The sequence below is a fragment of the Verticillium nonalfalfae genome, assembly GCF_003724135.2.
Source record: "Verticillium nonalfalfae strain VnAa140/NRRL 66861 chromosome Unknown scaffold_52, whole genome shotgun sequence".
Lineage (NCBI taxonomy): Eukaryota > Fungi > Ascomycota > Sordariomycetes > Glomerellales > Plectosphaerellaceae > Verticillium > Verticillium nonalfalfae.
In genome coordinates, this window is record NW_021167277.1 from 20,726 (window position 1) to 33,608 (window position 12,883).

General features: G+C 53.9%; 2 protein-coding genes across 2 annotated transcripts; one reads left to right on the plus strand and one right to left on the minus strand.

Moving 5' to 3' along the window:
- Positions 1-5,726: 5,726 nt before the first annotated feature.
- On the plus strand, positions 5,727-7,203 carry D7B24_006945 (uncharacterized protein; the record flags this gene model as incomplete). Its single annotated transcript, XM_028641065.1, has 3 exons — positions 5,727-5,998; positions 6,054-6,320; positions 6,378-7,203. 3 exons carry the CDS (start codon positions 5,727-5,729, stop codon positions 7,201-7,203), a joined length of 1,365 nt encoding a protein of 454 aa, XP_028494857.1.
- A 1,408-nt stretch (positions 7,204-8,611) lies between these two features.
- Positions 8,612-10,634, minus strand: D7B24_006946 (uncharacterized protein; the record flags this gene model as incomplete). Its single annotated transcript, XM_028641066.1, has 4 exons — positions 8,612-9,294; positions 9,345-9,841; positions 9,912-10,179; positions 10,229-10,634. The coding sequence occupies 4 exons, from the start codon at positions 10,632-10,634 to the stop codon at positions 8,612-8,614; spliced, it is 1,854 nt and encodes a 617-aa protein (XP_028494858.1).
- Between the last annotated feature and the right edge of the window lie 2,249 nt (positions 10,635-12,883).

The following is a 12,883-nucleotide window of genomic DNA, read 5'->3' on the forward strand; positions in this document are numbered from 1 at the left end:
GTTGACTTGTACATGACATGCGAGATTCCCACGATGTTCGGCTTTCTTGCGTTCTCGGTTACTTGGGTCGGTTGGGCTTCACCAAAGGGCAGGCGTTGTAAGGTTTCAGGATTGTCTCGTTCAGCTAAATTTTCAGCCGAATTCAAGACGTTTAGCATATGATGCGTAGCTTCTGTCTACTTGGAGTGAACGTTCGATGGAAATGGGAGTGCTCTTGGACAAGCGCTTCCACGACCGATGAGCAACTGGTATACAACTCTCGACAGCACGCGTCTTTCTGATGGTAACGCGGCCCGGCAAAACTTGCTGATTCGCAGGCCTGGACATCAGACCATTTCGGCAACATGTAGTCTCCCCAGCCGCTACCTAGCTGGTCAAGACGAGTCCACTGACAGCTCGAGCGTCCCAAATCCTTCATGAGACGACGTATCTCCGTGTCAGGATATGTCATCCAGGAGCTCAACCCCAAATCTCCAGCTCATGCTTCTCCTGGGACAAGAATCGGTGGGGTTCTGCTGCCATGCGCCTCTCTCCCAGCTCCCCGTCCCAAGCCCAAGTCCGAGACCCGGCCCCTCGCATATCCTCACCAGTATCAGCGGTTCGGGTTGCCAGTCCATCGGCTCTGGCTGCCCCTCATGCGCATCTACATCCTTAGCCCAGTCATCGATAGTCCACCGCGCCTGCTGGACGAGCCTGTTCAGATCGTGTTTCAACTGAAGGTTTCGCCGGTGGACGTGTGCTCGTTCGCCGTCAAACTTGGCGTGGGCGTGGAGATCGATTGGGGAACGTTTCGGCCGGGTCTCTCGCGGGTGGCCACCACGACTGTGTCTCCCCTCGCGGCCACCTCGGCGTTCTTGTCGTTGCTCGTGGCCTCGCCGGGGTCTCGCGTCGGGCAAAGAATCCTGCGATGGTTGGTCTGACGGTGGAGGGCTTGGAGCCACGGCCAGCATGGGCATGTCGCCGTCCGAGCAGACGCGGTTGAGAGCACGGGCATCCAACCTAGACGAGGCTGGGCGCCGGTTGCGGTTCGGGCGGGTCTGGCCCGATCCACGCTTGTATGTGAATCTTCCTTCATTCCATCTCCTTTCGAGACGATGCTGGTTCTGGCCCGATTTGTATTGTTCTGGGGTCGTCTCGTGGTTCTGCTGTCTGCCTGTTGGTTGACCTGGAGCCAAGGTTTTGTTAGGCCCATGTCTGGTTAAGCCTGATCGTGGAGACATCGCTGGACGGAAAGTGTGACTGTCTGATGGCCGTCTTTTCGGGTTGAATCCGGGGAGCTTGGTATTCAGCCCTGATACAATTACTCTCCAACCTCGGAAAAAAGCGCGGGCGGCCCATCTTTGCGACCGTGGCTCCTTAATAGACCAAGTTCTCACTTTGTGCGTCGTATCGAACTTGGCTCAAAGCTTAAGAAGTAGAAGATGGGGTCGAAAGTGTCATGAGGCTTCTCGCGAGCTGTGTCTACTGGTAAATAGACAATCAAGCGTAGACAAAGAACAAGGCTCTCCATGGGTCGATGCTTTCAGAATATCTACCCACTAAGTCGGGAGTTGTGAGGTAGTGACCCATTTGTCTCATATTTGTGAATGAAAGAGAGCATCTTATCAACTGAGATGGTTTGCTAAGAGACATAGTTCTCGGCGCATCGCATCGCATGGGAGGCCAACAATAGCGTTCCACTGTTGGCACGAGACACAATCTGTTGACTTGTTTCACGCAGCAAAGTATGGGTAAGGCCGTCTACATTTAGATAGAGCTAGAATTGACACCTGATTTTATTGTGACGTTGTTTGACAACATCAACACCATTCTAATGTCTTCGACGGAACCATCAAAGCTACCAGAGGAGACCAACAAGTCAACTGGAGGGTGACGAGAATATCATCACTACAGAACCTCTCCCCGAGAAACGACGTAATTGGGAGGTAGTCCAGTGAATAGACCGGAGGTGGCTTCAGCCGAATCACTTAGCCTGATAGTGGCCAGCTAAGATTTACTTGTGATGGGCTTGCACCAGATTAGAGACTAGAAAGGACAGCCGGTGGCTGGATTGCGAACAGTGCTTCCGCAGAAGCTGTGTATCAACATGGCTTAACAAACCTCGAGTAAACGAGGCAGCGGCCCATGTCATCGGGAAATCATTGGACGAACGACTGCCAGTCATGATAGCTCTCCGACACGGGGTTCTGTTGTCTGCCTGTTGGTTGACAATTGCCTTCGAAACGACCGCATGGCCTGAATTAGCAAGGGCTGTGAACAGATGATTGCCACGTGAAAACCCGGCATGCGTCGAGGTCACCGGGCTAGCCTGCTTCGTGATATTATGCCCGCATACCATGCCGTCGACCATGTCCACAGGGCTAGCTCTTCGTCAACCAGCATTGTGGCTTGCTGAATAGTCGGTCCAGCCTAGTTTGGCAGGCCGAGAAGGGGGAAGGAGAGGCTTTTGCCAAAGGCTAAATGAACCCTGACAATACAGGAAGCGCACAGGCAGAATCCTTGTCGTACCTAGAGCAGCTTGAATGAGGTTGGCAAGCGATGAGCTGTCTTGGCAGGCAAAGGAACGCTACATCTGGCATTGGTCGCCGCGCATGCATACCCCTCCGATGATCAATGGCGAGCTACATTGTCACAGCACCTGTCGTGCTTCTGATTGACGTGACTCGCGATCTGAAGGCTCAGTTGTGACACGCAGGATCTGAGTCTCCACGTCGGACGGCACGGCGACCACCCGCTTGCGTAGGCTGGGATACAGCAGGGCCGGTTCAGCATTATGCTCTGATGGCCACAAATCGGGTGAGCATCGTCCTCGCCTTGACGACTCACGAGAGACTTAGGTACTGCCTGCCAGATCGTGTCCTGAACCGAAGTCCAGGCTAGATTGTAGTGTCGTGTGAGTGGGGAGGGGGTTTTCCGAGCAAACATCACAAATTACTGTAAGGAAGATCGGGAATCTCGTCGCGTACCTGAGATAAAAGCCCGGTAGTGATCAATGGTGGGCTGGGAAAAGGGGGTGTCCCGTCATATTTTGGAGCTTGGGGATCGAAGAAATGAGCACAGGATTCTGGCCCTCGAAGATGCAGGTACGGCAAGGGAAAGGAGGCAGTCGCTGGTCGTTAGCTGCTGACGACAGAACCTGCCGTCGTGATTCGATCAGGTACGTACCCACTATGTCGAGGGCAGGTGCAGGTGGAAATGTACCAATGCAGGGCACTCTCCTCGATCGCCTCCACAATTGTCGGGAGAGGACCTACCAAAAGTACCTGGTAGGAAGGGACTGAGGGCTGGCCACACCTCCACTTTCCCCAGCTTGCCCAGACTCAGCTCCATGCCCAGACCTCCCAATTGCCAGGCACAACCTTGGACCCCGCAGCATCTTCCCTGCTCCCAGTCATCCCCGTCTACCACATCAGCCTGCTTCCGCCCTTGACCAGGTAGATTTCTGGTTGGGCACCACACCCTCTCCAGCTCAGAAACACTGACGAGCCGAGCCCTGGAGGCCAAAAGTGATAGCGTCTCGACGTGCAACCCACTGGGGCCCGGGACGGCAACTCGGACTCAGTTCACGGCAAAAGGGTGTATGTAGATGGGTCTGTCTGTTGGTGCCTCGACGAACTCGTCCCGTCCCATCGCCGCCTGCGCCGCCTGTGGCGTTCGGCCTAGGCGACTTTTAATCAACGTTCACCCATGGTTAGCGAGTACGCATGGATCCTCTTCCTTGCACACAAGGTCGAGCAGAAGAACGATTCTGGCAAGGCGAAAACCCTTCGGCGTCCTCCCCAACGCGGCCAATGGCTGGCTCGATTCCCAAAAACACAGTCGCATCACAGCCAGCCACTCGTCAAGCAATCAGACGACGCAAGCGAAGGCCCAAGCAAGATAGCTGCATCAGCGACACCATTCCGGCCATCTCAAACAACCCGGCACAACCACTAGCCATGCCGTGGCGTCCTCCACGTGGACGAAGCAACCCAAGTCTGGCCCCGACCCCCCTTTCAGGACCGTCCTCCGTCTGAGGTCTGGACTTGCGTGATGGCGAGGTCGTCTGAAGTGGTCAAGTGTCCGCCTAGACACAATACACAATGAAAATCTCCTCGCAGTTTTCCCTTGGTCACGACAACAACTCGCTCGCTGCCTGCCGTATCTATTACACGGGTAGCCCAATTTGTCATTCGTGTCGCATTCTTTTCACCGCTTCCGGGGACTCATTCACACTCCCGACTCACGCTTGGCTTCAAGCTCGTTGAGAGCGACCGAGCGGTGGTTTTCCCTCTTCGTGGATTCGACGCGGCTTCAGTCTGGGGGCATCGGCGCACACGGCATTTTTCCTTGGTTGCGTCTTCCTCACTGCACTTCAGATATTAACCTGAAGCACCATGACCAACTCTAAATGAGGAATCCGAGAGCAACACGGAGTGGCCGTACCAACCAAGCAGTTGGCTGGTCATTGCACATGACTGGCACCATGTTGCGTGGCTTGACGGGGGTGTTACGCCCCTGCTCGTGCGCTGAAGAAACCAGCGACACTAGGCAGGCATCCTCCTCGCTCGAGTCGCGATTTCTTCTGTCCACCATGTCCTCTACGATCAGCGGTAGGCACTAGGCCAATTCTTTCAGGAGATCAGCGGTGGGTTACCCACCATGGCTGTTCAGAGATGCTTACCCAGAGAACATTTCATCGTGCAATCACTGGTACAAGATGCAAAGGGTCATTATCTCGTGCCTGCGACCCCACACCAACTCAACCCAGCGAATCCCACCATCCTGACGATTTCGTGGCTAGGAGGGCTGGTCTTCCACACGAGGCATCACATAAAGCAGTCTGTTGCGGTTCGTTCCTTGGCATATTCCACTTCCATGTCTGTGGCAATGGTTCGTGGCTGTACTCTCCCGGGACAATAGCAACCCTCGGTGGAACGGAGCTTGAACCCTGCCAGCCACATACATGTGCATCCCATGCTGTGCCATGCGTTGCCCCAGGACGGATAAGTCCCAAACGGACGTTCGAATGACCCTAGTCCTCGCAGGACAACGGCAGGATCGCTCCTCTACCCAGACAAACCGAACCCCTCACCCCAGTTTCCTTCCTCGACTCTGGTACCCCGGACACCACCAGCAATGCTCCCCTAATGTTGACGCATGGGCCAGGCCAAGAAAGGAGGGCTCATGTCGTATTATCCTCCTGCCCAGGCGTAGTTCGTCCTGATGGCCGAGTCGACTTGATTCGTGTGTCCTGTCCTGTTCCGTTGCCGGATCATTCCATTATATCTGCGCGCGGGTCATCTTTTCTCGATCGTCTGGGCCTACCTTTCTATGTTTGTCCAAGTCCATCCACGCACGCGATGAGACCTGTCCATCCCGACCAGAATTTATTTTGATTGATCGAGCAACTGATCTTCCCGTCTGTGAGTGATCAGCAGCCATACCCGCAACTTTACTCGGGGATCCGCTTCACCAACCTAACGACGCCTGGACGCTTACGAGGTCCGATCGCCCAGTCACACCCTCGCTCTTTCCACAAGCTGGCTCACGGGCCTGTCAGCTTTGGTATATCAGCCAGCTCACCCCGGAGGCTCGGCCAGTGCACAACTTGGGGGGAAGCCAGCTTAGAATTCGTCCGTATTCGAGCAGAAACCGTGGCGCCGACTAGCTACCTGCATTCCCCTGGCTAGTCATCGCGTTTCTTCTCTCGATCACATGCGTTCGAGCATTCACCAACAGCCACAATGAACACTGCGAGGAAGGTTAACTTGGGCGAAGAGACGCTGGATGCTCTCAGCATTGTCGAGCGTGTCTGCTCCATCCTTTCTCTCTTGGGATGTCTATTCATCATTATCACCTTTTGCTGCTCCAAAGCATTTCACAAACCCATCAACCGACTGGTATTCTATGCCTCCTTTGGCAATGGCATTACCAACATCGGCACGCTGATGGCCAGGTCATATATCGGGTCGCCCGATTCACCTGGTTGTCAACTGCAAGCATTCCTCATTCAGATGTCAGTTCTTTGCCTTTCCTTCGTATATTTTGTTTGTGGTTCTAATTGAAACTAGGTTCATGCCCGCAGATGCTTTCTGGACACTGGCCATGGCCGTTAACGTGTATCTTACTTTCTACTACAAGTTTGACGCCGAAAGGCTGCGGCGGATGGAAATCCCCTACATGATTTGTTGCTATGGCATTCCATTAATCCCAGCCATGACCTACATCTTCGTCAGGAACAACAACGGCGACAGGGTTTATGGTAACGCAACGCTGTGGTGCTGGGTCACCAGGCAGTGGGAAATTTGGCGCATCTTGACGTTCTACGGCCCTGTGTGGTTGGTCACCCTCACTCACTGTTCGGCAACGTGACACCTATCTAACATAACTTACAGGCTGGTCATCCTTATCACGTTCTTCATCTACATCCGCACTGGAGGCGATATTTACCGCAAGCGTAAACAACTTCAGGATTTCAGCTCTCACGACGCCGAAGGCCTCGCCAACTTTAACGAAATGTTCGCGTCGATGAAGACAACTGAAGTACGCATCACGCACGAAGTCATTGTCGAGCAACCTCAAGGGGCTATTGGGTTGGTGCCTATGGAGCGACGGGATTCGGCCCTTGGAGCTACGGCACCGCGAATGCCCAACACGGATGCCTACTCGGTCAGCATCACGGCCAACGGTCCTCATCCGCGCGACAGCCAAGGCGACATTGTGCTGCCCGTCCAGAGCAACTCCGAAGGCGCCGCCCGCCCGGTGACAGCAGCACCCAATGCGCGCCGCCGCACATACGAAAAGAACAATGCAGCGTGGACGTATGCCAAGTGCGCCATTCTGTTCTTTACAGCGCTCCTTATCACCTGGATTCCCTCAAGCGCGAACCGTGTCTACTCGGTCGTTCACGGCCACCGGTCGTCGACAGTGCTTGAGTACATGAGTGCCTTTGTCCTGCCGCTGCAGGGATTTTGGAACGCGCTGATCTACATGGTCACATCGTGGAAGGCGTGCCAGCTCTTCTGGGAAGACGTGCGGAGCCTAGGCCGTCGGAGCAACAGGACGAGCAGCAACGGCTTCGTCCGCGGCGAGCAGTTCAAGCTGGGTGGTCGGGATCGTGGAGCCAAGATGAATTATGAGACGGAAAGTATGACGGAATTGGCGCACAGCGAGCCGAGCAGGCCAGAGTCGAGCGAAAACCAACGGATGTCGAGAGTATGAGCGAACGGAAGGAGACACACGATGATGGGAGGCATAAATTCAATCACTGGGTTCTAAAGGTTGCGGCGTTGGCATATACCCGTTATTGACGTCAGTACGGTGGGCAACAGGGGACGAAAGCCTTGTAAAATCACAATCGGAGTAAATCGGTCATTTTTCTTTGTTTCAACGAGGCCTGGCCGTCTGCGCCTCGGCGATTGTGATCAAATGACGGCTGACGTGCCTGAGGAGATGACATGGCTGACGACCCCTTGCCCCAGAGTGGGCCATGCTTGCTTCTGCATCGGAGCTTTCGAACGCTTCCTTCCTCTGTGGCAGTCAAGAGGCGTTGCCGATTTTGTGTGTGTGTGTGTGTGTGTGTGTGTGTGAAATCAGTATTCAAGGCCCTGTGACAGCGGACGAGAGGATTTCGGTAATAATCCAGATAACAACCGCCGGCCTACTTTGACCGATTTCCGGCACCCCTGATCGACAGGTCTCACAAAGCAACCGGAACTCATCCCCTACGCGCCAATGCAATCCCCATCACACTGTCGCGTCCACGGACCCAAACTCTCACGACTCAGGCGACGAAGGGGGCGGGAGGGTCAAAGCGCGGATAGGCAACTGCTACCCCGCGACTCCACCTGTCAAAGGTGCCACTTGTTTCTGAGGTTACTTTGCGTGTGCTGACTGGCTCATGATCGTCTGCGTATCCTCGCGGGCTCTTGAACGGCTATTTCAATGCCGCGCATCGTGCCTCATGTCAGATGCGAGCCGTTGGTTGATGTCGAAACAGGAAATGTTAAGGCTTCGGGATTTCGGCAGAGGCGTGGCGCGGCGGGAAGCCATCATATTGTGCCTTGGTCCCTCCCTGTACGGGGTCAAAAGGCAGTGAAGACGTAGATAAGGAGTGCTTTGGCGTGAAGAATCCCCGGGCACAGAATGGGGGGATATGCCACACTCAGAGAGGCCCTCGACCCGGAGTATCCGTCTCGACACATGGCAAGAGCTGCTCGGGTTAGACGGCTGTACTCACCGTGAAATCCAGAGCATTTTTGACATGTCACAAGAATCAGGGGTGCCGCTGACTCCACTATGGCTTGGGGACTGTGGCGGTCTAGATTAGAACTGCCATTGTAATCGCACTTCAGCAAGTTTGACATTTTGATCATAGTTTAGCTATTAGACATAAAACATGGTTGTTGCGGGCCATGGAGGGATCTGATAAGTCCCAGCGCTCAGGTACGGTAACATCAGCCGCTACCGCCGCTACCGCGTCAGGCCGGGATGTGAGCACCAGACCGCGTTGCGGCCTTCAGTATCCTTCACATGTGTATATGGGCTCGACCCACGCAACAATTACAAATCCCTCTTGTGACCCAACGATTGCGTGGTTGGGTCAAATACGATCAGCAGTCAACCACAACTACACATCCTTGACAGCCTCGATCACACAGTATTCCCAGGAGGTCCGCATCTGCTGGCACTCTTGCACAATCGCAGGGTCATCCCACCACCAGCCATCCGCCGCGATGTAATTACCCCAAACGTCCATCCACAACAGCCGTCCCACGAGGCTACGTAGCTCTTGCTTGACAGACCTTTCAGACCGTCTCAGCCCCTCAGCCTCAACCCTTTCAGGGTCGGTCGACGCAACGGCGAGGAACTTCACCGTGGTGATGGTACTGCCCTCAGCACGAAGCGAAGCATCTGCCAACCAGATGGGGAATAGCTTGCTCGGATTCATACAACGAAAGTTGCGCTCAAGATTGAAAAGAAGATGCTCGTCGAGCCACGCTCGAAGCCGGGGCCCCAACGTTGTAGTAGAAGGTAACGGGTCGATGAGCGTCAAATGAAATGTACCACCCATTGATAGACAACGGTGAACGCTCTTGAGTATGGCTGGAACATCAGGAGATGGAACCAGAGACGGAAGACTAAGTGAGTAGACTGCACCAAACAGGCCAGGGCCTACAGGGAATGTCGATGGCGAGATGGCTGGAACCGCAACCGGGTGAATATTTGGGAACAGCCTATGCGACAGCGGTGTGGGCGACATATGGTAGATGTTCTTAGTGTAGTGAAGAGCAGCCAGGTATGATGTCGTTGCTAGTCTCCGTCAGCTCATATCCAATGATTCAGATGAGGATTTTGTCAACCTTGAGACTCGTATAGGGCTAGCACCTTCTTAGCCTTCGCAGTCGCAATCTTCCATGGAACGTGCCTCGCAGGGTCAATGTCAACGGGCTTGTCAAGATTGTCAAGAGACGAGAGCATCCATCGTTTCTTCTCCATCTCAAGCTCTTTGTATAAGTTGGCTTCGTCTGACCAACCCCAAGATTCTGTCAAACGCACGAGTCGGGTTTCTGGACTTGCGACGGCCATGCTTTTGACCTCTCGCTGGACGCCGCTCAAGTTAAGCGACAGCGACATTTCTTCCTCGGCTTCTGTGGGATCCTCCATGATATCCTCGAACGTAGAGGCCCGAGTCTCTGGTGAAGGCACGCAATCCCAGGCGTCGGGAGGTTTCCATGCATCAGGATTGTTGGGTTTGAACTTGGATGTCCAGGACGGAGCGCGCGCAATAGATATTTTCGAGGGTGGAGAGAACTGTCCGGGAAACAGACTGATTGGTGTGTCTGCGTTCATCGAGATACTGGTATCCAGCAAGCTTAGCCGGGTTCATACGTATCACAAGATGAGTAGGTTTCTCGGAGAGCACTCACAGTGTAGCTGGTGACCGAGGAGGTGTCGGAGGAGCTTCTCTGACGGGATCTGCGGAGATCCTGACTACTGACACGACACCGGCAATATCATCTCCACAAGTTCGTGGGCTGACGGTGACTTTGGTGTCTTTTGTGATGAAGGATGAAGGGCCAATTGTTTGAATATAGTGCGTCGTCTTGGTGGTTGAATCAGCGATAGATGTAGTGCTTGGTGAGGCTGGCGGAAGTGACGTATCGGTCCATCTCGAAAACACAGAGTCAAGAAGACCTGAGCATATAAGCTGCATGAAAATTATCTGTGTTTTAAGAAAACATACCTCTGGTTGATGACCCCGGGGAGTCGTGGAGTGACTCCGTAAGTTGAGACGTTAATGGATCTGCCGAGGAAGACAAAGCTACGGGAGCTGCCAGAAGATCCGAAGTGGGGGGTGATGCGGCAGTAGAAGGAGTCGAAGACAGACAAGAGACGCGTCGTACTTTGCTGTCGTCAGTGGAGCTCGCCAGTGTCGGCGAGGAGGACTCAGGCTTCGGCGTGGTGCTTCTCTTCGAGCTCTTAGATCCAAAGAAGCCGAAGGTCCTACTCTCCGAGGGGGAGACGCTGCGGGTAGAGACGGATCCTGTAGTGGCTCGGTCCTTATCCTTTTGTTCTTTCTGTATCGCTTTTCTCTCACGGTGTTCCCTCCGTGACTCCTTGTCAGGATCTGTCCATACCACTTCCCACATGGTGCCGATCGAGGTGGAAACTACTGCGAAAAGAGCTCTGGAAGCTTCGGAAGGCAGGTAGAGATGGTAAGTGAAGCTTGATGTTGTTGATGGGCAGACGATTGAATTAATTCTAGGAGGGTCACAGACACTTGGCGTCCAATGTTGGGTTTCGTAGAGCTGCTGATATTAATGTGTGTTCGAAAGCGGTTGTATCTGTCTGTAGAGGCGTTGCAATGGTCCAGAAAGTAAGAGTTTGCCGATTGAATGACCCTTATACACACGGTTGTGTAGACGGCAAGTACAGCAGTAACGAGGCTGGAACTGGTGCCTGCCTTGATTATAAAATGCTCAGGTATGGGCGGTTGTCGAAAAAAATTGGGTACCGCCGTCAGCATTGAAAAGAAGAGATTGAAATGCTGTTGACAGGACCAACTGGGGCGCGTTGGGGTGGAACACAAGCTCGCTGGTGACATACATTCCCCCTCCCCAGCAACGAGCGAAGGCACCTTGCAGGGGACGGGAGTCAGTTGAGAAGTCGATGCAGAAGACCGAGAGTGCTAGTCGTTGCTCAAACTACAGCTTGGGTCGGACGGCACCGGCAGATGAAGAGGATGAAGATGCGTAAGGCAGGTCGGAATAAGAACTGCGAGTAGGAGATGGAGAGGTGTGTCATAACATGCGTTCAAGATGACTGTCGAGGAAGAAAGCAGGAAGAGAGGGGATGAGGGGATGTTTCGCCGAAGTAGAACGCCACCAGTGTATCAGAGCCTGTGACAATGCCCAGTATGGACTGCTGAGGCAGGAGCAGCGGAGGGTTTGGATATCGTAAAGGGCGGAAGAGGGGCAGTGAGGAAAGTACGGACAAGGTAGATACCTGGGCAGGTAGGTATGGAAGGAGCGCCGGTGATGCCCAAGGCGATGCTAGCCTCTTTATTGACTCATCGCTACGTAGTCAGTGCTGGGATTCCATGCCCATTCAATTACTGCCTTGACAGTGAAATCGACAGGAAGCTAATCATCATGGAGAGGGGGTCGAAGTTCGTATGCGATGTGTTCGCGGCACAATATGGAAGTAAAGAGCTTTCTCAGTGGCATGTGTGCCCTACTGACCTCCGTGTGCAAACTAGTTGAACGGTGCCCTACCGCTCGTTGGCCTCAGGAACATGCAATGAGCCAAGGGGTAGTGACCTTCTTCCAGTTGAGATTCGATCAACTTGACCAATAGCCTACCGACGTCTTCGTAGTCTCACGCCAAAGTGTATTTTCGTTGCCTCTCCCACACGCTATTGGGCTTGCGGGGGGGCGGGGGCCGAGTGAACATAAGTGCGACGTCGAACATGCCATGGTATGCCGCAGCCAGTGGATGGTCTTTGCGTAAGACCGAATACCTTTGTAGCTGGAGCACCCTGCCTGATCCAGCTTAAGCACCTTGTTGCGTTACCACCATGACCCTGGTCCCCTGGCCGAGACGGCCAGCCATGTCCGTCAATCTAACCTGCTGTCTCTTGTTATATGACCCGAACTGAGCTGCGCGAGACCAAGGCGTCGTTGATTGGCCCCAGGAAGAGTGCATGAAGCGACTCGCAACCTTGAAACCAGTATCAGCCGTGGCGAGGGTCTCAGGCGGTCCTGCCGTGCTTCTATATGTGAAGTATGAAAGACAGCGCTCAGGCACCCAGAGAGTAAGTAATCATATATCGTCCAGAACACTCAGTATAGAATCGTGCGAATTTCTACTCCAGGGGATACATTCATATGGCACTAGCCTTCTAAATGCACCACATCAATCGAGTGGCACCACCACAGACCCATGACGGATAGTAAAACAGGCGTCAACATACACCTGTCCCTTCCTTGCTGAGTTGAGCAGGCGCCACTAGAGATCCGGCTCCGTTCCTCGCCTGCATATGTCACGCTTCGGGTTGACACCGACTATCCTCGCACAGATGGTTGGAGAACCTTCTGTCAGCACACCTATCGACTTCGAAGGAAAGGCATGAAGAAGCTCGGCCTTGTCCTAGCCATGGGCCAGGCAAAGACCTTTTGCCATGTGTATGGAGTAAGTGTACTCATTGCGGGACACTTGGGTCACGCCTCTGTATGGCGACTGGAGTTCAACCTTAGAGGCGACTGTCGACTTTCCAGACTATCGCCTGCAATGCGAGCAACATCACAGGAAGGACGTTCAATCGCGTGGAGATTTCATGCTAAACAGTCTCGGGTCACATGCGGTAACGATCGAAACGGACGAAGTTGTTTGCTCGTCC